The following is a 25,350-nucleotide window of genomic DNA, read 5'->3' on the forward strand; positions in this document are numbered from 1 at the left end:
GGCAGCTCAAACGCACCTTACCACCAGGCAAACAGCTATGTCGCTTACTCAAGCGATATCATCTTGCCTCGATTCCATTCAAATGTCGGCCCGTCGACTGGGCGGCGCTCGCGGCTGACGGTTTCCCAAGCCATCGCGTTCGGTCGGCGCTCGGTGGCGGGCCGGCGGCGGTTTCCTGCTGACCTCTCGCCCTCGCCGGCCGACGGTGGCCCAATGCGACACGTGCCTCAATCTCACACCGCTGGCGTCACCTTCCGGCGCTACCGAGCCCGTCATTGTGCCGTAACCCCTGGTGAGCTCTGGTGACCTGAGGCGCCGCACGTGACCTCCTGTGACCGGTGGCGGTGGAGAAACGAAACGGCGGCGTCCGCCGGCCGACGCCACCGCCGCTGGCCCTATCCGGTCATCAGTGCACCCTGGGTGGCCAGGGGTCAACGGGTCACAGGCGACGGTTTTGTCGTCACGTGTATAGAAAGTGCGACCGGACGCCTGGCACCGCCGCGCCGTATCGCCGCGGTGGTCAAACTTCGCAGCGGTTTAGGCAAATGGAGTTTCGATTCTTATGACTGTATTAGTGAAGCCATTGTATAAGACATGTTTGAGGTGTAATAGTGTTAAAAAAATGACGAGGACATTTGTCGGAAATTATTCATAAAAAGAAAAATTGCCTTTTAACTAACAGCAGTAATTTTTGTTCAATTCGCTGCTGTTCCAAGATATTCTAACCGTGTCTGTCTGTCTGCTGTTGCAGGGATGCAGCTGTTGCACCGCGAAATCTGCTGCCAGGGCGGGTCAGGTACGTGTCACTTTTGGTCACGCAATCGGACCGACGCCGCCTTAATTACGCCGGCGCGGCGCCCACTTCCACCGGCGTAGAAAGCGTGTCGTACAATATCCATGACACGGCCCGCGTCCGGTCGTTTCGGGCGTTTCAGCCACTCGAGTGGGGATGTGCTCTGCACTGCCGGGCACGGTCCGACATTTGCCCTTTGCTCCCGCAGCTTTCGCGTCGTCCCGGCACTCTGGGTTTGAGCTGATTCTGTTGGACAGTTGTTCCGGGGTCGCCGGCTAAGTTTTCAGGTGAACTGGTAGCATATGTGTCTTGTTAGTCATTGGACTGAAGGCACGTTCAAGAAAAGTAATAGATTGAGCATAAACCTTTATAAAACTTTGCAGTTTCTATAATTAAAATGAACCTAATCTTTTGGATCACTAGACATTGCACGTGCAAACAAAGGCATGCTGAATTCATTCTTTGAATAAAATTACCCTAGTAACATGGCAACACGCACCAAACCACAACAATGGTTGTTCAGCTACACATCACAATATTATGACATCCCCTCCCCCAGTCCCGCATACCATCCCCCCCCCCCCCCGGCCCACCACCACCACCACCACCATTGACAGCCTCACGGCTGACTGGCTGTCCCTGTCCCGAACCTTCGGTAACCCCCCCCCCCCCCCCCCCCCCGACCGCGCCCCGGTGGCTTCGACGGCACCCGATGATGGCTCGCATGTCACGGGCCAGCACCGGTCCGTAATCGGCCTGTCGCCGCTGCTGCCACCATCACAACTCGACCGTGACGGCACTGCTCGTCTCTGCCCCGCGGCCGATCGTCCGATCGCTCACGCTCAGGGCCGGCCGGACCGCGGTCTCTCTCTCTCTCTCTCTCTCTCTCTCTCTCTCTCTCTCTCTCTCTCTCTCTCTCTCTCTCTCTCTCTCTCTCTCTCTCTCTCTCTCTCTCTCTCTCTCTCTCTCTCTCTCTCTCTCTCTCTCTCTCTCTCTCTCTCTCTCTCTCTCTCTCTCTCTCTCTCTCTCTCTCTCTCCTCTCTCTCTCTCTCCTCTCTCTCTCTCTCTCTCTCTCTCTCTTCGGACTAAACCAGAAAAGCGAGCACCGATAAGTCTGGCGGCGAGACTTTGAGGTCAGTTTTTACCCTGTTTGACCCTGGCCACCAGCGCGGCGCCTCAAGCGTGACCCGACGTTTGACCTTGACAGTCCCAATAGATGACCGGCTCACGCAGGCCGGCCGGCAAGCTGCGGAAAGAGGCGAGGGCGGTGCACAGCAGGAAAAGGCGATGTCGGGCTCTAACGCCAGCCCGGGGCAGCGGCGCGCGCTACGCTGAGTGGGCGTCAATGTGTTGTTTGTGCACCGGCCACGGTCACCAGTCAGGGTTGAGTTGGCCGTTAAATCTGCTTCGACCGGACCTCCTGCTGCTCTCCGAACTCTAGCCGCGCGCAGCTCGTGGTCAAATGGAGAGTGGGCGAGTCTGTGCGCGGGGAACTCAGCGGGCTGGCGTCTGGCGGCGCACGCGCTCTGTCGTAACCCGCCGCCGCCGGCTCTCCGTATGTGGCTGAGTCTAACGAGAAACACCGAGATATCATCGTCATAACAGCGGCCAGTGAAGTGCTCATTGTGTGAGTGCACCCCTTCGGCGTGGGATTGACCCCGGCCGCTGCCGCTGCCGCTGGACCTTCGGGTGACCTCACGGCTTAATTGGACATAGGGGCCGGGCGGGGCACACTCGTAAACTCTGCATGGCACCGCGCTGAACCCCCAGTCTCCACCCAGCGCCTGAAAGCCCCGCGGCAGTCTGTGGGATCCCTCCTGAGAAACTTTGACCTGACCTGACCCTGAGGATGTGAGGGTCAGGGGCCTGCTGCCATTGAGAATGATGTCAGTCTTTTTAAAACATAAATTTATATATGAAATTTGTTATGAGATGCCAGTGAATGCATCCAACAAAACAAATTAATATAGCTCTATTAGACAATTCACAGCCACAAATATTCTTTAAAAAAAAGATATTTACCAGCGAAGCATTCCGACAAGCATATTATTCGACACTATTTTGTGTTGATCTATTACATATTGCAATCTGCAATCCGCAAGCTGCCTGAATTGCGGTGTAATGGGTCAGCTCACATGTCAGCCTACCTCAGACCGTCATCAATCTCTGGGGAACTCCGGTCTCCCATATCTCCTGCGCCGTCGGTCGTAGGTCGCGCCGTGTACCGTCCTGTCTCCGAGTCGCGCTACCGTCGGCCACTGGGTGCTACCGCGGTGACAAACAGAGACAAACAGAGACATTAGCGGCGCACAATGGCCGCTTTGTGTCACACAGCGCGCCCTGCGCCACAAAGATCGTACGCCGCGCGTGATTCACGACGGACGGGTGCGCCATTACTGTCTCCGAGTGTCGCCGGCGCCGTGTCTGCCGCCGCGGCGCCACTGATACCGCCGTCAGAGCTCTCAGCTGATGAGCTGGTTTCAAGGGTGGGAAATGCTGGGAAGGTGGTGGCCGGGATGGGCCAGTGCTTTCCTCAGCTACCGAGGTCGCGGGGAGAAATGGGAGGTCAGAGGTAGAGGTCTGCACTGGCCGGCTGCAGCCGCGGCTGGCTGCAGCCCCACGGCTGTGGGCCGGGGCGGCTGCAAATATCTCCAAGAACACGGCTACGGCTGTGGCCACGGCTGTGAGATTTCAACCTCAATCTTAAGTACTCCAATATAAAATTTTAAATCCTTAATCTCACATTCTGATAAGCAGTCTAGCCTGTAAAAATCATGCAAAGGATGCCTGGCAACATTGAAAGTGGTGAAGCCTTTCAAAACCTGTAATGGTTTTACCATTTGTTGTAGGGGAGTTTGCACTCTGGTACAGAATACTAATTATAGGTACCAATTGTTCCTTCATCATCAAGAGCTTGACAGTTTCAGAAAATGCAGCATGTTGCATTGTCACATCCCTCTCAAATCAATCTCACCTGGTCATTAGGAGAGCACCTTACAGCTATTGAAGACGAGCATTCAATAATTCTTTCAGGTAATAGAAAAAGAAATCACGCCTAGGTAAGGGCAGGTAAAGGCTTCATAAAATATTATCTAAAATAACTCTTAGATGTATTTCTGGATTTTCGGCAAGTCCAGCAAGTTACATAATATAAAACTGGCGCTTTATGTTCTAACTGGTGTGTGAGTGACCGCTAACAGAAAATGCTGATCAACGAAGCCAATGGAATTTAGATTATAAGTGAACATGAACCTTACTTACGGTTAATTCACATGATGGTGAAAACCATGAACACGTAATTCACATGACGGTGAAAACCCTGAACACAATATTTCTTACGCGAGCTGTTGACTTTACTAATAAAATGACGTCTTCTTCTGAAAATGTAAATATCTGATACTTAATCTTTATTCAAGAGCAACTTTTTGACTGTATAGCATTACTATTTATTAATTATAATTTTTATGGCTGTTTATAGTGACACAAAACAATTTATTGCCACTTCTTTGCTATTGACGTCATTAAAAACTCAAGTAAAATTTTTGATTAAAAGGAGGTAATTGTGGCTCGCACGTCCTTGGGGATTTGAGCGAAGATCATTATTTGGAAAAATCAAAATAGAAGAATGTTTTTCTTTCTTGGATGCTCACTAGTGTTTTGATGCCTTGCATATCAAATTAGTTTGAGACTTGCCCAGAAGGCTGCTTCAAGTCTGGCATATCACGCCCCAGAAAATATGCAAGGTAAGAAAGAAGCAAGAGTTTTGATAGACAATCACTGTTTGACAGTCCATCAACTTGAGTTTCATTTTCCATACCTAACATTGATAATGAAAAGCATCAGGGTCTGTTGTTCTGTCCCACAACCATGCTTCAGGATTTGGCATTAGATGTCTACACTGCTAGTGCTTCTATTCTGGTTCGTTGTTTATGCTTTCTGTTGATGTAGGTACCTAGGTACCTACCCATCTTTCTTAACCCCTTGCAAGGCCTTGTGTAGGCATGCGTCGCGCATCAGACTTCAGGCCTTCGGCCTAAAGCCAGATACACAACCACTTAACCTATGATGCTTCATGAGCTTGAGAATCTATAGCCCATTGCAATGTGCTTTTGGCTATATGTTTCAACTAAAAACAACTTATTATGGTTGCATTTCATTGAAAGTATCCACGGCCGGCTGACGGCTGGCTGCCCACAGTTTGCCACGGCTGTGGGCGGCTGTGGCTGTGGAGCCACGGCTGCGGGGCGGCTAGGCTGTGGAAAATTGCAGCCGTGCAGAACTCTATCTAGTCAGAGGTGGGAAGTTATGATAATTCGCTGTGATAGCTCCGATGAAAGCCGCGGTAATGGCTTGGATTTTACTGCCGAAGACCCGCAGGGGTTCACAATGCCGATGTTTTGAATGGAGTTTCGTCTTTCGTCGACTCGTAACAAGCAGATGAGGTTGAAAAGAACAGCCCGGTGGCCGGTGCACTCAGGTGCGGTGCAATTAACGGTTCCATTTGTTTCTGTTGTCAATTCGTTCATAGCTCTTCCTGAGTCATCTGGCACTGCTTTAACGTGATCATGATCACCACGTAAACTCGTGCGACTCGAATAAGAGTAAGACTCTATTCAGAGTCACGATGAATCGATTAGCGCTCCGACTTCCGAGTCCGCTCCCGTCCTCGGGTCAGTTCGACCTCGAGGGGCGGCGTTAGGGGAAAGCTGGGAGGTGTCAAATGAGACCCAGCGGGGCGCGCGCCGACCTATTGATCACGTGTAAGGTCATCTCTCGGGTCACCGGGCGCGGGCTGTTTGTGTCGGCCTGTTAAACAGCGGCGCACCGCCAGCCCTAATGGCCAGTTTTATCGCTGACCTCAAACGGTGGCCTGCCCGCGCCACCGCGTCGCGCCGCGCCGCTTACGCCGCCGCCGCCTTTCGGCGTAGCAGCATCAATTGCGTCAACGATCCGTATCTCTGCCCCATTACCGACCAGAAAACAGCGCCGAGCGACGGCGGCGGCAGCGGCGCAGCAGAAAGGATGTTTTCCACCCAACTGCGTGTGTGCCGGCGCACAATTGCAGCGATTGTAATAGCAGATGCGCGGTACGTGTGCGTATGTGGATCTTTCCGAGCTTTGGAGCCCCGCACTTACAGCTATCCTGCAGCAGCTCTTTGTGATCTAAGTTCAGTGCCCCTGGCTGTGTTCCATATCATTCGTTCACCAATGCCAGTGACACGGAGCAAGTGTCACCTTTCGCCTCAGTCTGCAGCTCATCTGTTGTGGAATGTCTCTTCAAAGGGCAGCGGCAATCACCCGCGGCAAATAATGGCTCTGCCCGCCGCGGCCGAGAGGGCCGAGTGACCGCGTCCGGCGGCCGCTGGGGCCTGGCATTGTTTAGCGGTCACCGCGGCGAGATGGTGTGTCTCGTGCGGTGACAGTGACGGCTGCCGTGTCACGACGCTGGCACGGCCGGCTGAGTGCTGACCAAAATATGCTGTTAGCTCCATCTGTAATACAAGACGGCTGATGAAATGGTGGGCAGGCTGTGTTTAACAGTGTGTTTTTAAATTCGGGTGCATGAATTTATTTTCATTGCTTATTTATTTTAGAACACTCAACTATTTTACGTCTCCGCAGATATCTGAGCATACTAACGGCCTATTTGCCTTCGATAAATGATTTAGATAGTGTCAACTATCATATTTCTGTTGGCATTTAATTTAATGGTCTAAAGACCACGGACATTTAGCTCTGAGTTAACCACATACCGTGCTGCAACTTGGTTACACGCTCTAACAGGCAGCTGGCCAGCTATCCACATGGCCTGATTCCACGATAACATTTCCGAGGCTCGCGCTCCTCTGTCCTGCCTCATCCCGGGGGCGGGCGGCATGGCTGGCTCACCAAAAAACGAGAATTCCTCAATGGACCCCGGTCAGCTGTCCCTGTGACCAGAGCCCCGCCTCTCAGAGACTCTCAATAGCGCGCCGCTGCGCCACAATCGCCCCAAACGCGCGTCACAAACGCTGCGCTGCCACGGACAGATTGGCGTACGCCGGGGATAAAAAGGCTGCCCTGCGGCGTCGCACCTGGACCCTGGGGCGGCGCGGCTCGCTTCATACGCTCTCTTCTGATTTATGTCCCCGCCTTACACCCTGGCCCGCTCCCTGGAGAAGGAAGGGGGCAGGGTTGGGGGATCCGGTCCGGGAAACCCCGCCCCCTGCCCCCGCCCCCACCCCGACCCCCGGACGCCCCGCCCAGCCCGGAAGGCGGGTCTGGCCGGCGGCCCGGTGAAATATTGCCGGCCAGCTTTATCGCGGCGGCGGCCGTTTGGTGTAAAGAAGGCCGGCTTTGTGCGCCCGACCGGCGACGGGGCCATATGGCATGGGGAGGGGATCGTATAGGAGCCCAACGCCGGCGGTCGGGCCCTGGTGAGATCGGGAAAGGCTGAATGTGCCTGTCCACATGACAACTTGAAAATCAGCATAAATTTACGGCCCTCCTTCTTCGACTGTACTTTAATCTTTTCTTGTATGTAGGTGCGAAAATTATTTAGATATGACATTTTCTTACCTCATGTCATCTGTTTTCTCGTGCCCAATATTGAAATAAAAAAGTTTAGGTCTAACAATTTAAATATTTGTAATATAGGTATTTGCAAAACGCATGTATCTTTTTGCGGTCCATAAATCTGGACTACGCCAAGAATGCATCACTCCAAACTAGAGTTCCACTCGCATTCCGTCACAAACGTGACGTCAGCTCGCGAAATGCGATAGCAGCGTGGTAGCAGCGTCTAGTGGAACACTGCCACAGTGACCTACAGCGTCCTAGTCACAACACCAGTGTCATGATGACTGCTTCCTGCGGCGAGTCCAGTCAGGTCAGGTCACGTGATCTGTGACGTCAGTTTGGGGAACGCCGGGACGTGACCGGCCAGCGCATGACTGCAGAGCGGTGCACCGCAAACAGTGAGATGGGAGTAGTGTGCAAACTGCAATGTGCGTCGGACGGTGCAGTGGATCGAGGTGGAAATAGCTCAAGATACGGAACAGCTCGTCGCATCGGGTAAAGTGAAGGAAAAACAAAACGATACATTTATTAATTGCCTTTAGTAGGGGGGGGGGTGATAAAGACACGATTTATCATTAATTTTTAAAGTTTAAATTTTTAAATTTCATTAATTTAAAAAAGGCTTTTAATTTTGTGTTTAACTATTTAAATATCAGTAAGAAATGCTCAATTGCTCTTTAAAAAATTGTTTGATGACAATCAAATAAAAGGTATTTACCTAATGCAGATGCTTCCTTGTTAATAGTCTTTCTGTCTTAGGAACGCTGTTAAACATAGACTGCACCCTTTGTCTCATAAATGAAACCTATGTAAAACAATGTAATGCCTCGTTTTTCTCCATTCAGCATTCCGCACCCATTTGCGTTTGTATCATCATTTTCCACCAAAAGCTGCACAGTGCACTCGCCTCGCCCGTTTGCACAGCACCGCTCTGGGGGGGGGGGGGGGGCGGCTAGCCATGGGTCAGGGGTAACATGTGTGTTTACTGACCGGAAGTACTGGGGAGGGGTGCGGGACATGGGGTACAGGTGTTCGTGAAATGGTCCGTTACTAGGCGAATTTAAACGGTATTCGAGGGGTGGGCAACGACCGTGGAATGGGCGGAATGGAAACACTGATAGTGTAATGAAGTGGTGCTATTTTTTTATAGCAGTGGTAGATTGATTGACTGCGAATTATTGCAAAATGGTTAGTGTGGAACACAGACTTCTCTATATATAGAGAAGTCTGTGTGTGGAAACATAAAGGAATTATGCTGGTGCTGCTTTTGTCTTCAAATGACGGTCATAAGTAAACTGCAAATATAAAACTTCATGTGATTCCAAAGTCATTTTATTTTCAAACAATTTTGCAGACACTGTATGGTGCTAAGCTAAAAAAGAGAGCTCCAGCAGCTATCGCCCGCAGAGCACGACAGCCGGACTTTGCGGACCGTCCGCTCTGAGCGGTCACCTGACCTGACCGCACGCGGTGGTCAGCTGACGGGACTTCGTGGTCAGCTGACCGCGCGATGGGTGACGTCACGAGTCACCCCACGAAGCTCTGTACAGTGGCTCTTATTCATAACATGGCTGACTGCCCAGACTGCCATTATAGCAAATGAATATAAAAATCCGCAGTGTCGGCAATGGTGAACGCCGTTTTCGCAACACCCATAAAATGAAGTCACATTTTGTAATATCAATGATATAATTGATGTAATTAGCTGTGTAGCACTATCATAATAAAGTAAATATAGTGGTTATCAAAATATCTAATCTGATCTCTACACTAAACTTGCCGAAAGTTATGGCCGTGCGAGCTATACGCTACTTAGTTGCAATACTCCTCCCTAGATGGCATTACTGGTAGACGCCTGTAAGCATGCTGTGCCGCAAAGCACAGCAGCCGCCTGGGACCCATCACCGCGCAACAAACGACATCACATCAGTTCACTGGACATGCCTCATCCCTCATTATTATCATGACGTCACTATCAACATCTGACGTCACTGCCGATGCCGACTGCACTCTGCACTATGCTGCGTGATCCCCACCGCCGCGCCGGCCGGTTCGAGTCCAACGACCCGTTCATTTCCTGCAGACAGTTGGTATCATTACACGTTCGTGCACGGCCGGGCGCGGTGCACCATCCGTGCACCCCCCCCCCCGCCCCCAGTGGACGGTGATTGGTTTGTGTCGTGTGCGGGTGGTAGGCGGCTGCCCCCCCCCCCGCCGCCCGGCCCCGTCCGCCCAGCGCGGCCGGCAGCCTCGCGGGGGCGACACGCGATGTTGATGCGGTCCTCTGATGTGTGACAACCTGCAACCAATTGTATAAATAGCAGCTCGCTTCACGATGACCGCTTTTCGTAATGGATACCCTGATCTGAAGTGGACGTTGTGGGTAGTGATTATCTATAGGACGATACCCATGGGTCGAGAGGGCGTCCTGTAATTAATTCGCTGGTCCACAGTGGTCCATTCATTGTCACGCTACCATGCACACGCCGCAGGGCAGCTCCAGTTAGCGGAACGCTTATGGCAATAATAGCTCGCTTGGCGTAGTTTCGGTTGATAACAGACATAAATGGCGCTTGCAAAAGATGGTGCAAATATTATACTGGCTTTCAGCCATGTGAAGAAACAATACCAATTCTGATGAGCTTAACATGACCTATAGTTGCGACATAACCTGTCAAAGTCGCTGGTGAAACGTGGCTCTTTTGGGAACATTTTCGTGTTGCGTACTCGCTGCTGATAAGAGAGAAGAGCTTCTGCGGTGCTGCTTGAATCAAACTTCACAATAAACTTTCTTCAGGCATGCTCCTTCCTCCATCTTATCCCTATCATTTTATCCGCAGCCTCCTTGCAATTTCTTTCAGCCTAGCCTGCACGATCTCCCTCTAATCCCGTCTCAAAGTATAGGTGTCGTTTTCTGACTTCGACCAGGCGTTTCCTCTCTCGCGTCCGGCGCCCCGCCAGCTCTAGAGGAAATTGCAGGGTGTCAATGGTCCTTGAGAGTCGACGACTGCGCCCGCCCGCTGCAGAATCAGAGTGAAAAACATCTCATCGTGCGGTGCGGGCTGAGCCCAGGTGGGCCGCTGCGACCGGTCATTTGCCGGTGGTGTGGGCAGCGATGTCGGTGACGGGTGTGCGTGTCGGCGCGGCGCTCTGTGATTCAGACCGCCGCGCCGAGCACCATTCATCGCTCACTGGCGGATCAAGGCCAGTGCCGCTGCGCTGTTGTCCTCGCGATTGTGATGGCCGCCGCGGTCGGGAGTCCGACCGCGGACGGGGAAACTGCCAGAGATGAGCCCCGCTGGATGTTTGCTCATTTCGCGCAGATGAGTCATCTCGGGCTGTTGAGTCATATGTGGTTCGTGTAAGATTGGAGGTGCTTGGTGCAACTACGTAATTTTGTCAGACAAAAATGTGCAAGTCACTGCGTGCTGATCAAAAACCCTCGTAGGTGAAACTTGGTGTTTACTTTTTGTTCTCTTCTTCCGCAGATTCGGAGCCCACCAAAGACGCCATGACCTGCCGCGTCTGCCAGCGCGACTTCGACCTGCCAGACTTCATCCGGCTAATCCAGCAGTGGGCGCTCAGCTGTTCTGCCGACCCCAGCGTTGCCCCAGACCAGCACCTGACCCGCCTGGCACTGCCCGGGGCAGAGGGAGGCGATGACCTTGAGGCACAGCGCCGCCTGGCGGCCAGTCTGCTGCGGCACCTAACACCATCTGTCCGAGACCGAGAGAACTCGGAGTGCAGGGAGCAGTCACCGACGCCGTCCACTGCATCCAGTGGATCTTCGTCGGAGAAGAAAGAGGGAACCAAGAGTGAAGAGAGGGAAGAGGAGAGGAGGAAAAGCTCGGTCGTCGATGTCGGCGCCAACACCAATGAATCAGGTGAGAGAAGTTATACTAGCTGATAAAGTCCCTTTGCAATATCAAATGCCAACTTACACCAATAGGCAATAGCTCATATTTTCCACAGTTAACTGCGTATGGTAAACGTGCTTCAAATAGGCCCAGGCTTTAATCATAAGATAAACAATCGAATGGGGCATTCCACCGTTCCGTGCTTCTATCCTCAGGATACTGAAATCCTTCTCCTCCACGCCGCAACCCTCCTCCGGGCTGGACAGGCAACTTTATCTCATGCGGGCTGCTCCCTTGGAGCGGCACCGCTGCTCCCGAGGGAGCGCACCCAGTAGCCGGGTGCAGTGAGTGCCTTGGGGCTGGGTGGCCTGTCCTCTGGACGGGCTCAGCCCCGGCGACTCACTAGGGTGCCTGCCAGACCAATGTCTCCCCCTATATCCTATCATCCTCCCGGCTCTGAAATGGTCACAATTGACCGAAAGGGCCTAACCCAACAAAACAAAACAAAAACGGGCATTCCATTCACTGGTTAACCCGCGCCCCGTAGGGCTACCGGCGGACCGTACCATCCGTAGGGGGGGGGGGCCGTTTCGGCCCCCCTAAGATCTCGGAAAGTTACCGGCCGATTTTCAAAATTCAAACGGCGTTCGATAGCCCCACCCGGGAACTACCTTGTGACCAAATTTCATTGACCTAGGTCAAACCGATGACGTCACAGGTCAGGTCAAAGGTCAGATCTTCACCGTTCACAGGCAATTCAAGAAATGTGCTGTGAAAGCGAGTAAATTGGTAATTTATTGAAAACCATCGATGGTATATTGTTCGCCAAACACATACTTTGCTATCTGAGGTCACTGATACCAGGTCAGGTCACAGCGAGGTCAGGTCACCGGGGGTCACAATATGAATGTGTCGTGTGATACATGTTTTATGGTCCATTTTACATGACAAATGCGATTATGTGGGTTAGGCAGCCTTTGGGGCCAGCCTAGGTCACGTTTTTGTGAAGGTCAGGTCAAGGTCAGGTCAAATTAGGTCAAATTTCAAAGTTGATATTTTTGCATAAAATGGGTATCGATTCGATGCAGCTCGTCACGGGGAGTCTAATGGTGGTCTTCGTTTTGCTCTACGAGTTCTAGAATTGCCAAAAATTGAGTTTGAAAATTTGACGTCATCATTTTTGAACAGTTTTTTCGCTATAACTTGGCCAAAAAACGAGGTATCGATCTGAAATTTAGTATGTAGATAGAAGACGGTAGGCACTATCACATATATTCCGGTTTTTTCGAAACTCAAAAAACTTTTTGGATTTTTTGGCGAATATATCCAAAAAAATGTTTTTTTGATTTTCGGGGGTCAAAACTCAAAAACTTCAAAAATTCGAGATAGGAGTTTTGTAGCCCTGTCAATTCTACACCTTTTATTTTGGATCATTTTTCTGTATCTTCAAAGCTGTAGTCCTGACAGGTCTTCTCGCGAAGGTCTTTTTTCGGTCGAAAATGACAGAACATGACGTCACTCTGACGTCATTTGTGGCCAACCTATCATAGCCTCTGGAAAAAATTTTTAGTCACAATGTGTAAAATTGATGCCCGGAGGGGTCCTGAAAGTTTGGTGGCGATATCTCCAGCCGTTTAGGAGATATCGACCGAAAAGGACAGGGGGGCCGTTTCGCCCCCCCCCCCCCTACGGGGCGCGGGTTAACTAGGTACACAAGTGATATATCACTAGCTATTGTTTTATCCACTTGTGTACCTAGTTATCCAGTGAATGGAATGCCCATTCGATTTGGGGACTAAGCATAACATAAATTATTTTACCGCAAACTGTGTCACTCGTCAGACACATTTAATCGATCATCATTTACCCGCAGTTTGACACTAGCTAATACCATCTCAACCAGCCATGCGCCAACCTGAAACGGTGGAGCGCGACAATAACTCACCGACGTCTCCGATCTTTAGAAACACTGCGTCGCGAGCTGCTTGCGAGAAACTATCGATCATGGCCAAACCATGAACCAGAACAACTTCTGAGGACGGCTACCGCTACAGGTGACCGGCGGAAGTCACGCACAGTGACCATGTGATTAACGGACCGCCGCAGCTCGCAACCCGTGACCACAAAGAGAGAACCTGCGACCGCTCTGCCGTCCTGGCGACGAGTGTGATGGAGGGAGAAAAAACAGACGGAGACAGAGGGGAGAACGGCACTGAAAGAAAAAAATACTCACGTTACCACCCCAAACTGAGTTGTCAAAACTCACGACGGCAACTACTCAGGTTCCCTTGGTAACTACTCCTTGGTACTCAGGAGATACTCATGTTAACACTAATGTGACTCATACATAACGTGAGTATTCCGGGTGAGTTGTCAAAACTCACCACCTAAGTACTCAGGTTTGAGTTTCTACTCAGACGCTACCCACAGTATTACCAAGGCGGACCACACACTTACTCAGGCTAATACTAACGATAACCAACTCTTAATAATGATAATACTAACCCATTTAAGATGGGTGTTACTAACGCGGATGCCAACGCATGAAACCAAAAATGCGTTCGTTAACCTTACGCTTTGCAGACGTGACAAACACGAGGAAAAACACTGAAGTTTATTACAAAAACCCATCATACGACATCTCTGCCAACATGCAATTCAAGAGCCGGGTACTGGGCGTAGGCGTAATCCGTTCAACACAACACTAAAAGAGGTCCGTAAAAAAAAACAACAATGAAACACTCCCATAGATCGCAAACACTGCGCGAGATCGCTTAGTTTTTGAACCACCTCCTACCGCGAGATCGGCGCACTGCTGCTCGAAGGGTGCTGGTATTCTGGCTCAGTAGCGCGAGGGCATGGAAAACCATGGGCCCACTTTCTCCGTCGCCATCCTTGAGACTGCAGTTTCCAGAAGACGCATCAGTGTCTCCGAAACTTTACCTATGGACCGAAAACAATAAGCTGTTAAGAAATAAAGCGAAAACTTCAGAAGACATCGGCGAGGTGTGTTAACCCGCGCCCTGCTGGGGGGGTGTTTGAACACCCCCCCCCCTTGTGGTTTTTCGCGAATATCTCAAAAACGGCGGCGCGGAGCGCCGCCGTTTTTGGTACACCTTATCATACATCAATTCTACACATGTTGTGAAAATTTCAGACCAAGGTCATTCAAGCTCAGGTCACCAGGTCACTTGAAGTGACCTCACCTCATAAAAAGTTTCAATGTCTGTCATAGCTACACCGAGTGACCGATCGCTTTGAAACTTTCAGCGATTGCTAAGAGCAATAGCATGTACAAAATGTTTATCTCAGAATTTTGATATCGATGACCTAAGGTCAGGTCAATTTTGCGACCTCCGCATTATAAGTCAATGGGAGAAAATTGAAATGCGCCTCTTTTGGACGAAAGACATTATAAACACTCCCAAGCACCGAATTACAAATGGTTTAGACACACTGAACATGAAAATGGTGTCCGTGACCCTTATTTATGCCCTGAGGTCATCTTAGGTCACGAATGCTATCTAACAGTTTTTCGCAAATAACTTTTGATAGAGGTATGCTAGAGCAATGAAAATGCCTTAGATGTGTTCAGCTCGACGATACGGATCGACTGCTATGCAACATGACCCTTTCCGGTCAGGTCATGACCTTGACCTGAGGTCAAATTTTCAAGTTGACCTTTCAAGGTCAAGGTATAGTTCATTCGATGCGTCTTGACGAGAGGAACACGATGCCGGTAAAAGTAAGCTCGTAGAGGGCTTGGGTCAAAACTTATTGCAGAAAAACTATTTCCGAAAAAAATCGGCTATTTTTGCAGTTTTTGCCCCCTGCAGGCAAAACCGTTAACGTCAGGTGAAATCTAAGAGAATTACTCAGAAAGGGCGTTAATAGGGCTATCGAATGCGCTTTTCTGCGGCGCTGTAGCTTTATTGGTTCCCGAGTTATGCGTTGGCTTCTTGGAAATTTTCGACATTCGACCTGGCAATCGGCGAAATTTTGCCTTCAATGACCTCTGGTGACCTGACCTTTGACCTGACCAAAACATTGACCGAAGTGATTTCGTCATAATTTTTGACGCTCTTTCGAACGCCGCCTTTCGCGTATCGCTACGTGACCCAGGAGCCGAGTTACAAGGGGGGGGGGTGTTGAAACACCCCCCCCCCAGCAGGGCGTGGAAATCCAGGACCCCCAGCCGGGCGCGGGTTAAAGGGAATAGTTCACTTTCACGGAATTAGTTTTTTTTTCAATGGATTTATGATTTTCTATGCTCAAAATGATCAGAAAAAAATAAAACCTTTTTATAAAAAATATTATTTTCTATATTTTAATGAAGAAAAGAAATACGATCGGCTTTGTATCGGATTTGGTGACGATCGGCGCAGCGCTTCTGGAGATAGGTATATCGAAAACACTCATTATATAAAGATATTTGTTAAAAAAGATTTGGTGCATGATTGGTCAAATTAGGTGCATTCGCCAAATAACCCGTCGTGAAAACGGCTAGTGTTTTTCTTTTGACAAAGCATGTCGTGGTAAATTATGCAGATGGCATAATTATTAATTATATCTTATATACTGACACTGTGATCGCAAGATACAGAAAGAAGTAGAAAAAAATTAGTAACTTTTTAGGAACCTGTTAAGATGAGCTATAGATCTCCGTACCTATCGAACAGGAGCAGGCAGACTTCACATTCTGAAGCCACCCGGCGGCGAGCATCCGGCGTCGATCGAGGCGAGCGTCTGCACCGGCACCAGCCCTGGCAGTATGCAGTGCGATGGTATATCCAAAAGAAACTGTGAAAGGAGACATACAGTCGGTATATTTTAATGACACATTTTTTGACACTGAATTTTTTTTTTGAAAAAAACTATTTCCCTACCTTAATATATCCAACACAACCCAGAGGAACCCAGCGGATAAAATATTTACATAATATTTTCACGTATTTAATCATCAAAACTTTTCATAGAACAAAAGCATTGACTATCATCAAATACGCATTCCATTATTAAAATAACACATACAAAGCACAAATCTTCACTAATTACCTATCATTAGGGCACATCTCTCTTCGGAGATGTGCTCTCACATCTCCCTCATCTCTCACGGTACATTATGCCTAGTTCCTCGCGACACACAATTGCGCTTGTGGTCATTGATCAATAATAAATATTAATAAGGTAAGTATATGAACATACTTACTATTGGCCTCGGAATCCGAGTTTCAGTTTCTGCACACCAAGTCCATAAAATGCTGCACACGCGAGCGACGCACTTTCACCACCAAGCAACGGAATTCAACTGAAATAATGGCAGACGCGCGCGAAACGTGCGCGGCGGTGCCACATCGGCTCAACCAATCAGCGAGCTGGAAGCATACTCACGGCTAGATTACTAACCACATACTCATGATCCTGAGCATAAATACCAAGCATCGATGAGTATAGCCTCACACCATCGCAGGAGCTACGAACGAACTAAGGCATCGTTGGTAAATACGTTAGTTTACCTGAGTATGACATGAGTCTTATCCTGAATAAAAGAGTTAGTTTCCATAGGGTGGTAAAATTTTTTCTCAGTGGGGTGGGACGGACGAACGAAGCCAAGAATGTACGGACGAAAAGGCGGGCGGATGAGTGGACGAATTCACGGATAGGCGGATGAATTAATATTTTGACGGACAGGGCAAACCGACAAACCGAAGGAACGACAAGACAGACAAGCTGAATGACCGACAGACTGGCTGATGGACTGATCTGACCGGGGCCACCCCGACATTATCCAACCCGTGTCACTGCAGCGCCGTCCGCAGCGCTCGCCGGTCGCCGATCTGCCCATGCCTGTCATGAGGTCCAGCGGCGCCAACCGCGTTCTATGACCGGTCGTGTCACCGGTGGCGGTGCCACTTCCGCCAGTCGTCGACGAGCCAATAGAGCCACGTCCGGCGCCCGGTCCGGCCGGAAGTGGCCGTCGGTGACCGCGCCAGTCGCTTCCGGCGGTGGCGCGCCGTGCCGCCGCACCTGAGCCGCTGGGGAGGGGGGGGGGGCAGGGGTTTGCTGCGGCCGGGATGACATGACTGTCCGGTCGTGCGTCATGCCACCGACGGGACATGCGAGTTTGTTAGAGCGGTGAAGAGCCTTTCGTGGACGGGAGCGATATTTTTCGCCGCTATGACCATGAGAATCAATAGAACCGACTGTCATGATGAAATTGGACTTATAAATTAAGGTTGTTAGTCCATAAATGTCTGCCGGTGGCTGCCGCTGAATAGAATAGCAGCCATACGTTACATGGCGATGTGTTCGAGATATGATAAAGCAATTAACAAGTGCATCAGCATAAATGTGTGATGAAAACTGCTAGTGACATGATGCGAAGCAAAAACGAAGGTACCTAAACTGAATACCAGCTCACGTAGTTCACAGCTCACGTAGTTAGTTCACAGTTCACGTAGTCCACAGCTCACGCATCTCCTATCTCACACAGCTCACAGCGCAAGCAGCTCACGCAGCTCAGAGCTCACAGCTCACGCAGCTCACTCAGCCTACAGCTCACGCACTTCCACCAGCCGTCGTGATTCTGTCGGCCGCTCGCTCCTCAGGTCGTGCCGTGTGGGGGCGGCACACGTCAGTGGCGTCTCACACCAAGGTTGGGGCACACCGGGGCGCCGCCGAGACCCTGATTGATGGCCCGCAGCTGACCCTGTGTGGCCACCAGGTCGACCGTGTCCGACCACCTTCATCCGTCAATGTCGGCGCCTCCGCCCGCTGCTTTGTGTTTATATGATCCCTAGTCCAGGCGAGAGGCAGACCACAAAACGAGCAGAGATTTCCGCGAGGTGCTAAAAAACTGGCGCTTCTGAGCGATTACCTTCGTGCTAAAATGGTAAACCCTAGGTGTGGAAATGGTGATGGTATGTGTTTTTGATCGATATGTGACACTGAAAGCGATATGTCAGGTTATTACCATAGCATTAAAAGCCATTCAGTCAACCGTTGAGGTAATGAAGAACAACGTTCATGAACGGCCATGAAAAGTATCAACTGGTGTCTGGATCATGTTTGCCGGTCGGCAATATTACTAGCATCAATTGGAGTGTTAAGGCGAGTTCCCTACATTGTTTATTGTTTATGAATTTCCTGACCGTTTTTACTTTCCCATGGCGTACAATATTCCGAGTCTACTGTTCATAACAAGTTATTCTACTATACTCTGTTCCGTTTCAAGTTTGCAGCCGAAATGCCCTGCTGAAAGCAGTGCGCGATTTCTATATATACAGCTCTTACATTTTAAGACGCAAATTCTTGAGCGGAGGAGCGATCTGCCGAAGAAACTCCAACTGCAAGCTTGATATGGAACAGACTATAGCCAGTTTCATACCATGCCTGTTCTCTTTGATCTGCCCTAAATATATGCACAGCTTGCACAGGGTCAGACGGTTTCCACTGGCAGACATAAGCAAAAACTGCCGCGGTGAAGCAGCTCCGACATATCGTCGAGGGGCTGTTCGCGTGCTATATGTCGGACCTCGTCCCCGTTTGATCGAATAATCAGTGTGGGATGCTCCACCGTCCGACCGTTTGGTCGATGTCATATGACGAGACTCTGTCGTGGCGGATTCGGCGGTGGTCAGGGCAACGTGTCTGCCCCGTTGTGTGGGCCTGTTCTGGTGTCTCAGGCTGTTGGCAAATTGTTATTGTTATCTCTCACTGTGCTACATTGCTAGCTAGGTGGTGGATTTGACTGTCAGCCACGATTGTGGAACACAGACAGGATAGCCATTGGTGGGAAGCACATTAGAAATAGAGCTAGCTATGTCCAGGAAAAGATATGGACCTTTTAAAATTCACATGATAGATGAGTGCTATGGTATTGCGGAGCTGGCATCTGTACTTTTACGCCAACTTATGGTCACAAATTCAAACATCACTACTAGCTTGCCCCCAATGACCCCACCACGCACGCTGCGACCTGCGACAGTTCCGGTGTGACGGCGGCGACAGCCTCCTAATGGCACTGTGTGCCGTGTCGCACCGTACCAGCTCCAGAGGGACGATAACTTTGTCCGCGAGCGAGAAGCCGGGACTAAATTATTAATATAACGCCTGCCCGCGGGAAGCCAAGGCGGTGAAATGGCAGACGACACGGCAGAATTGACAAAGTGGTTGAGTTGGAGTGGGTCACTACCCCACATTAGTGTCTGCTTCTGTGAGAGCCAAAATATCAGAAGAGTAAACCTACAATCGCTTACCCGAACACGAATACATATTAAACAGCTGTAGCGTGGTTTCAAAGTGACAGGGCCGTTATACTTCGCTAAGCACTTAATTTCAATGGTTACAGCTATCGAATGATGCCTCGACATTATGCTTACGTCAGGCTTCTCTTCGTTTCAGGTCCTTGGAGCTACGTATGCTTCACGTGCAAGGAACCGCACAGTTCGGCCTGGGCACTGGTGCGACATGTTCAGGAGCGGCATCAAGTCAAAATCTACGAGGATAACGCCACCAACCTCCATCGTTCAACAACATCGTCTCCTGCACCAGCAACAAGCACTGAGAAAATGTCCGATGAAGTGCCGTCACGGACAGAAGGATCTCCGTCGCCATCGGATGACGCCCCGAAGCCCTGCTCTCCGTTACCAGGACCCTGTTCTCCCTCCATATCAGTCTCATCACCGGCCCAAAGCTCAATCTCCCCTGAATGCGACTCCAGGTCAGAGTCTCCGAGTCCGCCACCCGCCGCTCAGGCCTGCTCGTCCGAGGGCGCCGTCTTCCCACGTGGTGGCAACGCCTCCGCTCCTGGGGAAGATTCAGCAGAGCACGTTACTTCGTTTCCATCCGTGGACGAGCCGCAGCCGATCGTTCGGGAGGCTACCTCACCACCTCGCCTCCAATCCGACCTCAGCAGCCGTCCTTCACCCATCCCTGTTCCAGTCCGACCGACGAGCCGCGACTTCCGAGTGGAGAACATCCTTTCAGAAAGGTTCCGCTTTAACTCCCTCACTGAGGACATCTCTCGTACCCTGCAGCCGCCGTCAAGTGACTCTCTAAGCACCGATGCTGAGCCTCTCATGAAGAGGGCGCGGCAGTCGTCTCCACCCACAAATCTGTCGGCTGTCACAACCAGTCCCGCCACGTCCCGTGATCGTCCCAGAGCCTGCGAGTTCTGCCACAAAGAGTTCCGTTTTCAAAGCAATCTTGTTGTCCACCGTCGTATCCACACCGGTGAGAAGCCGTACCGATGCCGCATCTGCAGCCACGCCTGCACACAGAGCAGCAAACTGAAGCGACACATGAAGACGCATTTAAACGAGCTGGATCGCGCGGCAGCAGCTGCTGCCGCTGCCGAAGAGCTTCGTGAGGATGCAAGCACCCTGGACGAGGAAGAAGCTGAGGAGCGTGCGAAGGACGAGCGAGAGTCGGGTGAACAGGACGTTGATGCTCCAGAGGATCAGCCGGAGGACCTGTCTACTCGACGAACAACTACGAGAAAGACGCCCTCTCCTGCGCCAGCACCGCCGACCGCAGCAAAGCCTTCGCTGGTCGGTGAACTGATGGACAAGTTTGGTCTATCGAGCATCAATGCATACCGGGATGCTTATCGTCAAGCACTACAAGAATCAGGCAAGGAGAATGCCACGGACAAGACCTCTTCCCATAACGTTGCTACCTCTCTACCCCTACATCCATCTTCGGTACCGATGCCGTCTGTTTCCTCTCCCAGCATCAGTACCTTGGAGCAAGCGCGCCGACTTCGCCAGGAGCTGGAGGCGGGACCGTTGCGCGGAATGTGGCTCCCACCGCTGCCTCTCCCCAGTCCTCTGGGTCTGCCTCCGTCCCTTCCTCCTGCTTTACTACGCCACGCCAAGGCGGCAGAGAGTGCGCTGGCTGCCTCGGCCGAGCTGGGGCTGAGCGGGTTCCGACCTGGGTCACTGGACTCGTTCAAACTCCCCGGTGGGGTGGACGCATACAAATTGCCCACCGGTCTAGACGCCTATAAGCTTCCGGGTAGCCTGGATGGTTACAAGATTCCCACTCGACAGGACAGCTTGAAACCGCCCACCACTACGGAGCCATTCGGCCTGAAGCCGCCCTCGGTCGCCGCAGCTACCCTCGGCCTGACCCGCCGCCAGAGACGTGACACCTGCGAGTACTGCGGAAAGGTCTTCAAGAACGGCTCCAATCTCACCGTCCACAAGCGGTCTCACACGGGTGAGAAGCCCTACCGCTGTCGGATGTGCAACTACGCCTGCGCACAGAGCAGCAAGCTCACTCGGCATATGAAGACCCACGGCCGCATGGGCAAGGACGTGTTCCAGTGTCGATTCTGCGGCATGCCCTTCTCAGTCGCGTCCACCCTCGAGAAGCACATGCGGAAGTGTGTTGTCAGCAAAGCCAGCAAGGCCTCGTTCATGCCGTCAGTGCTTCCTGGCCAGTCATGAGAACAAGAACGAGAACAGTGTTTACAGTGTGATTAGGTGGCGTTATTGGGGACGCTTGTGCGCGTGCTTCGGTAATGTTCTTACAACCCTATCCATGACGATGGTGTTCTGTGATGTCACAAGTGTGTACGTTTGTGCGGGAAATATGGCAGAGCGAGAACAATGACTACACTGTGATTCATAGGCGAACAGTATGACGTCAGAGTCCTGACGCAGGAAGGTTGTCGCTCGTTCCACGTCATGTGTGCAAAGAATGTGTGAATAGGATTCGTCGGGAACATTGGGGAGTGTGGTGACAGCGAGTCCAGTGCCCGATACCGCACCAAGGAGAGTTAGTATTGGAGTGTGTGCTGACAAAGTACAACGTTCGCACGCAGTATTAGGAACTCATCAGCTTTAAGGTCACTTTGCCGATAACCAAAAATGCGCACGCATGTGAATGTGGTTTTTACTTGGAGTTGAGTGCCTACGTGTTGACTTTAGGAGGCTGCTCACTAGAAGTGTTCTGTAAGGAGCATTTGCGGGTGTTCGGTAGAAGAGTGTTCATTTTAACTCTCAATTACTTATAGAATATGTGCTAGATGCAGTTTGTAAATAGCTCACCAAGTTTGAAGTTCATTCACATACTTGAGTTTCCAATAGATGAAGTAAAAGCAACACGTTGAATTTACGTCCTCTCTAAAGATGAGAAACGTAAATGTAGGGAACATGTAAATGGAAAGCACGGCAATAAAAAATGCAAACCCACCGTTTGTTTTCATTGTAAACAGCGTCATTAAGAATGCGGCTACAAAGCAGTCCAGGGATGTTTGATAGTGTATTTGTATTGTTTCACAGATGAATATCAATTTAGACATAGTTTGGTCGCCCTTCTCTTCCTCAATTCAGTATACTTTCAAAAATTTTCTCGAGTTTTCTTAAAAGCATTCATTTTGTTTAAAGTCTATCATCTATGTAATCGATGAAAATCTTACTTTAAAAAATGGGCGAAAAATACTTTTTATCTACTTCAACTGCTGAATTTAATCACAGAAATCATCATCCGAGGCGTTCTCTCTGATCCAGTCAAGCGCCTCGGTGACTCTGGCGTATACCCCCGGGTAGTCAGGCTCGGCACACTCCTTACCCCAGGAGACCACGCCGATCAGGCTGAACCTGCCGTTCCTCTCGGCGACTAGTGGCCCTCCGCTGTCCCCTTGGCACGCATCTCGCTCTCCGGCGCCGTCAGCACACAACATCGAGTCTTTGATGCTACCAGGATAGGCCCTTTCGCAGGCGGCGTTCGAGATGACAGACACGTGCGCAGAGCGCAGAGTGACGGACAACTCACCCTTCCAGCTGAGCATGCCGTATCCACTGACTGTTGCGTTCGCGCTGAGATACGTGTCTCCGGGTGCTGGTAGGCAGGCGGGCGCGATAGAACCGTCGGCAGGGAACTCGATGGGCTCTGAGAGACGAAGCAGGGAGAAGTCATTACCGTTGTGGACCTCGCTGTAGCCACTGTGCTGAATGATCTCTGTGACGTCGAACCGCAGCGACTCCGCGTCCGGGTTGAAGACGCGGTCAGACCGCACCATCACAGCGAGCCGGTCGGCGGTCTTCCCGCTGGTGCAGTGTGCAGCGGTGAGCACGAGTCGCCTGCCGATCACGGTCGCTCCGCAGCCGGCCCAGCCGTGACCTCGCCACATCAGCGCCGCCTGCCACGGCAGATCCTGCGGGTCCGTCTCTCTGCCACCCACGATCCTGTTGGACGAGCTGCTCCGGACGATACCGCAGCGACAGGAGCTGCTGGACGCTGAGTAGAGACTGGGCGATGGTGCGGCCAACGTACTGCTACACAGGAATACAATGGTGATAGCGCTGAGTCTCATGATGTCTTAGATGATGTGTCTTGACACACCCTCTCGCCTGTCGGTGAAGTACGACTCTGACGAGCTGTCACTGGCCTCTGCGCGATACACGAGCGGACGCCACTGGCCGTGGTGAGGGCACACTTGTGGTAACGAAAGGCAGCGCCCCAGCAGGTGCGTCGCTCAACGTATGACGTCAGGAGAGGGAACGGCATGACAAAGTATATAAGGCACAGCTGTTTGGCGATCTTAATTAAAAACGAATGACATTGGATATTTTTGCAGTCACGAACCGGAACCTGTGGGTGTCAGGATGAAGATATATAGCCAATCCATCGGCTAATAAAACCGCGATGTTGGCCGCAGAGTACCTACGTAGGTAGATATATCATAACTATCCACCTGTGCCTTTTAGATTCAAACTAATTCTTGAATTTTCAACACACTCCAAGCCTGCAACTTTCCGCCTAGCGTACAGCCCTCAGCAGACTGCGTGGTAGGTATTCTTTTTTCGACAAAACCGATAATAGCTCAAAGGCTAAGCTATCAGTCGGTCGGAACTCATTGCACATAGATGCGCCATGCTCCACTCCTTCGATTAGGTCTATCAATAAACAAACTATACGCCTTGTGTGGCAACAAAATGCAAAAGGTTGTTTTGGGGGCAAATATAAACTTTTGGGTTTTGTTGCCGAACTAGATGGATAATGAATACGGTGATGATGCCAACCTAAGGTACGGAGTCTCACGCGTCTTGCTGTTACGATTTTCGAGTGACCGATAGCATGGTATTCGCGTTATTCTCTTTTTTGTCGAAAAAAGAATACCTACCACGCAGTTTGCAGAGGGCTGTACCTACGCATTATGCAACTTTTGACCTCAATGCCTGCATTTCCCCGCATCTTCCTTACGACGGGTGTTCCACTCCTTCCCTCAGACCTTTCCGTGGACTGTAAATGACAGCGCCATATCCCTCCGCATTACTGACGCCTGGCCGCCGTCGGCTGGACGCGGACGGTGGGCGTCCCTGCGGCGTATTTGTCATCTGACGCTGCGGCAATATCGGCGCGGCGGCGACGTTGGCGGCGCGCGGCCAGCGCTCAGCGACCGGGGCCTGCATAAAACACCCATCAATAACAGGACGGGCGCGTAATTTGAGGACGCTCCCTGACGGATGACCCAAATGTCGAAAACCGGCCGGGGAGAGGAACGCTTGGTCTTCAGTTCCTACAGGGATTCCACATTTCACCATGCCTACTTGGTGTTGCATCCTTCACAGGGCTGTCTCATCCCTATCTCCGTAACGTGTCGTGTGCGACCAATGACGTCACGGCATTGCGGCGTTCTGATTGGGCGGCAGCTCCGAATCGCCCGACTGGTGGTCCCCGCTCGACAAGCGCACGTGCACCGACTATAGGCATTTGTAGTGGCATTGACGGCAGAAAAAGTGAGCTAATGCAGAGCTCTGAATATACTTGAATAGTGTCTAAGCCGGTAGTAATACGTAAAAACGTCAGATAGGTTTCTTGTTCGTCTTGATTTGAGCTTTTATATGATACGATTTTTACCTTGGTGTCGAGTCTGGCAGCTATGTGGGAGAGCCCTAAAGTTGGGTCATTTTCCATAGGATTGCATTACAGCCGTCCGACGCTTCGTACCTGTGACGTCACGGAAATCGCTGCTTTGGCCTAATGAGCATACCTTCTATATAGGGCCTTGCATCCTTCACAGTTCGCCATGCTAATGCAACGCATTGATAAGGTTCACGAGACGGAAACTGAGCAAAAGAAAAGGCAATGGCCGTTAGTGTATTTCAATAAGAACGTGCATAGCTGGGCAGC

At 50.9% G+C, this 25,350-nt stretch overlaps 2 protein-coding genes and 1 long non-coding RNA gene across 3 annotated transcripts in view; 1 reads left to right on the forward strand and 2 right to left on the reverse strand.

Moving 5' to 3' along the window:
- LOC122367562 (B-cell lymphoma/leukemia 11A-like) overlaps positions 1 to 22,425 on the forward strand; it is a 34,876-nt gene extending 12,451 nt beyond the window's left edge. Inside the window, exons 2-4 of the mRNA XM_043340789.1 lie at positions 752 to 796; positions 10,840 to 11,235; positions 19,612 to 22,425. Coding sequence (XP_043196724.1) covers positions 752 to 796; positions 10,840 to 11,235; positions 19,612 to 21,659 — 2,489 coding nt within the window. The 3' untranslated portion in view covers positions 21,660 to 22,425. The remainder of the gene's footprint in view (positions 1 to 751; positions 797 to 10,839; positions 11,236 to 19,611) is intronic.
- LOC122367564 lies at positions 13,889 to 16,584 on the reverse strand. Its single transcript, XR_006254074.1, has 3 exons — positions 16,418 to 16,584; positions 15,877 to 16,008; positions 13,889 to 14,151 (listed from the first exon to the last, which is right to left on the reverse strand). It is a non-coding gene; the product is annotated as an uncharacterized LOC122367564 (long non-coding RNA).
- Positions 22,426 to 22,462: 37 nt separating the features above from the next.
- Positions 22,463 to 23,617, reverse strand: LOC122367563 (trypsin-1-like). The gene has a single exon (XM_043340790.1). The coding sequence runs from the start codon at positions 23,528 to 23,530 to the stop codon at positions 22,682 to 22,684; it is 849 nt and encodes a 282-aa protein (XP_043196725.1). The 5' UTR covers positions 23,531 to 23,617; the 3' UTR covers positions 22,463 to 22,681.
- Positions 23,618 to 25,350: the final 1,733 nt, after the last annotated feature.

Source organism: Amphibalanus amphitrite, unplaced genomic scaffold, assembly GCF_019059575.1.
Source record: "Amphibalanus amphitrite isolate SeventyFive unplaced genomic scaffold, NRLGWU_Aamphi_draft 000877F_arrow, whole genome shotgun sequence".
Lineage (NCBI taxonomy): Eukaryota > Metazoa > Arthropoda > Thecostraca > Balanomorpha > Balanidae > Amphibalanus > Amphibalanus amphitrite.

What these genes read in the sequence shown, in the direction of transcription:
- LOC122367563 (XM_043340790.1), bottom strand. Translation starts at nt 23,530, where the DNA reads ATGAGACTCAGCGCTATCACCATTGTATTCCTGTGTAGCAGTACGTTG.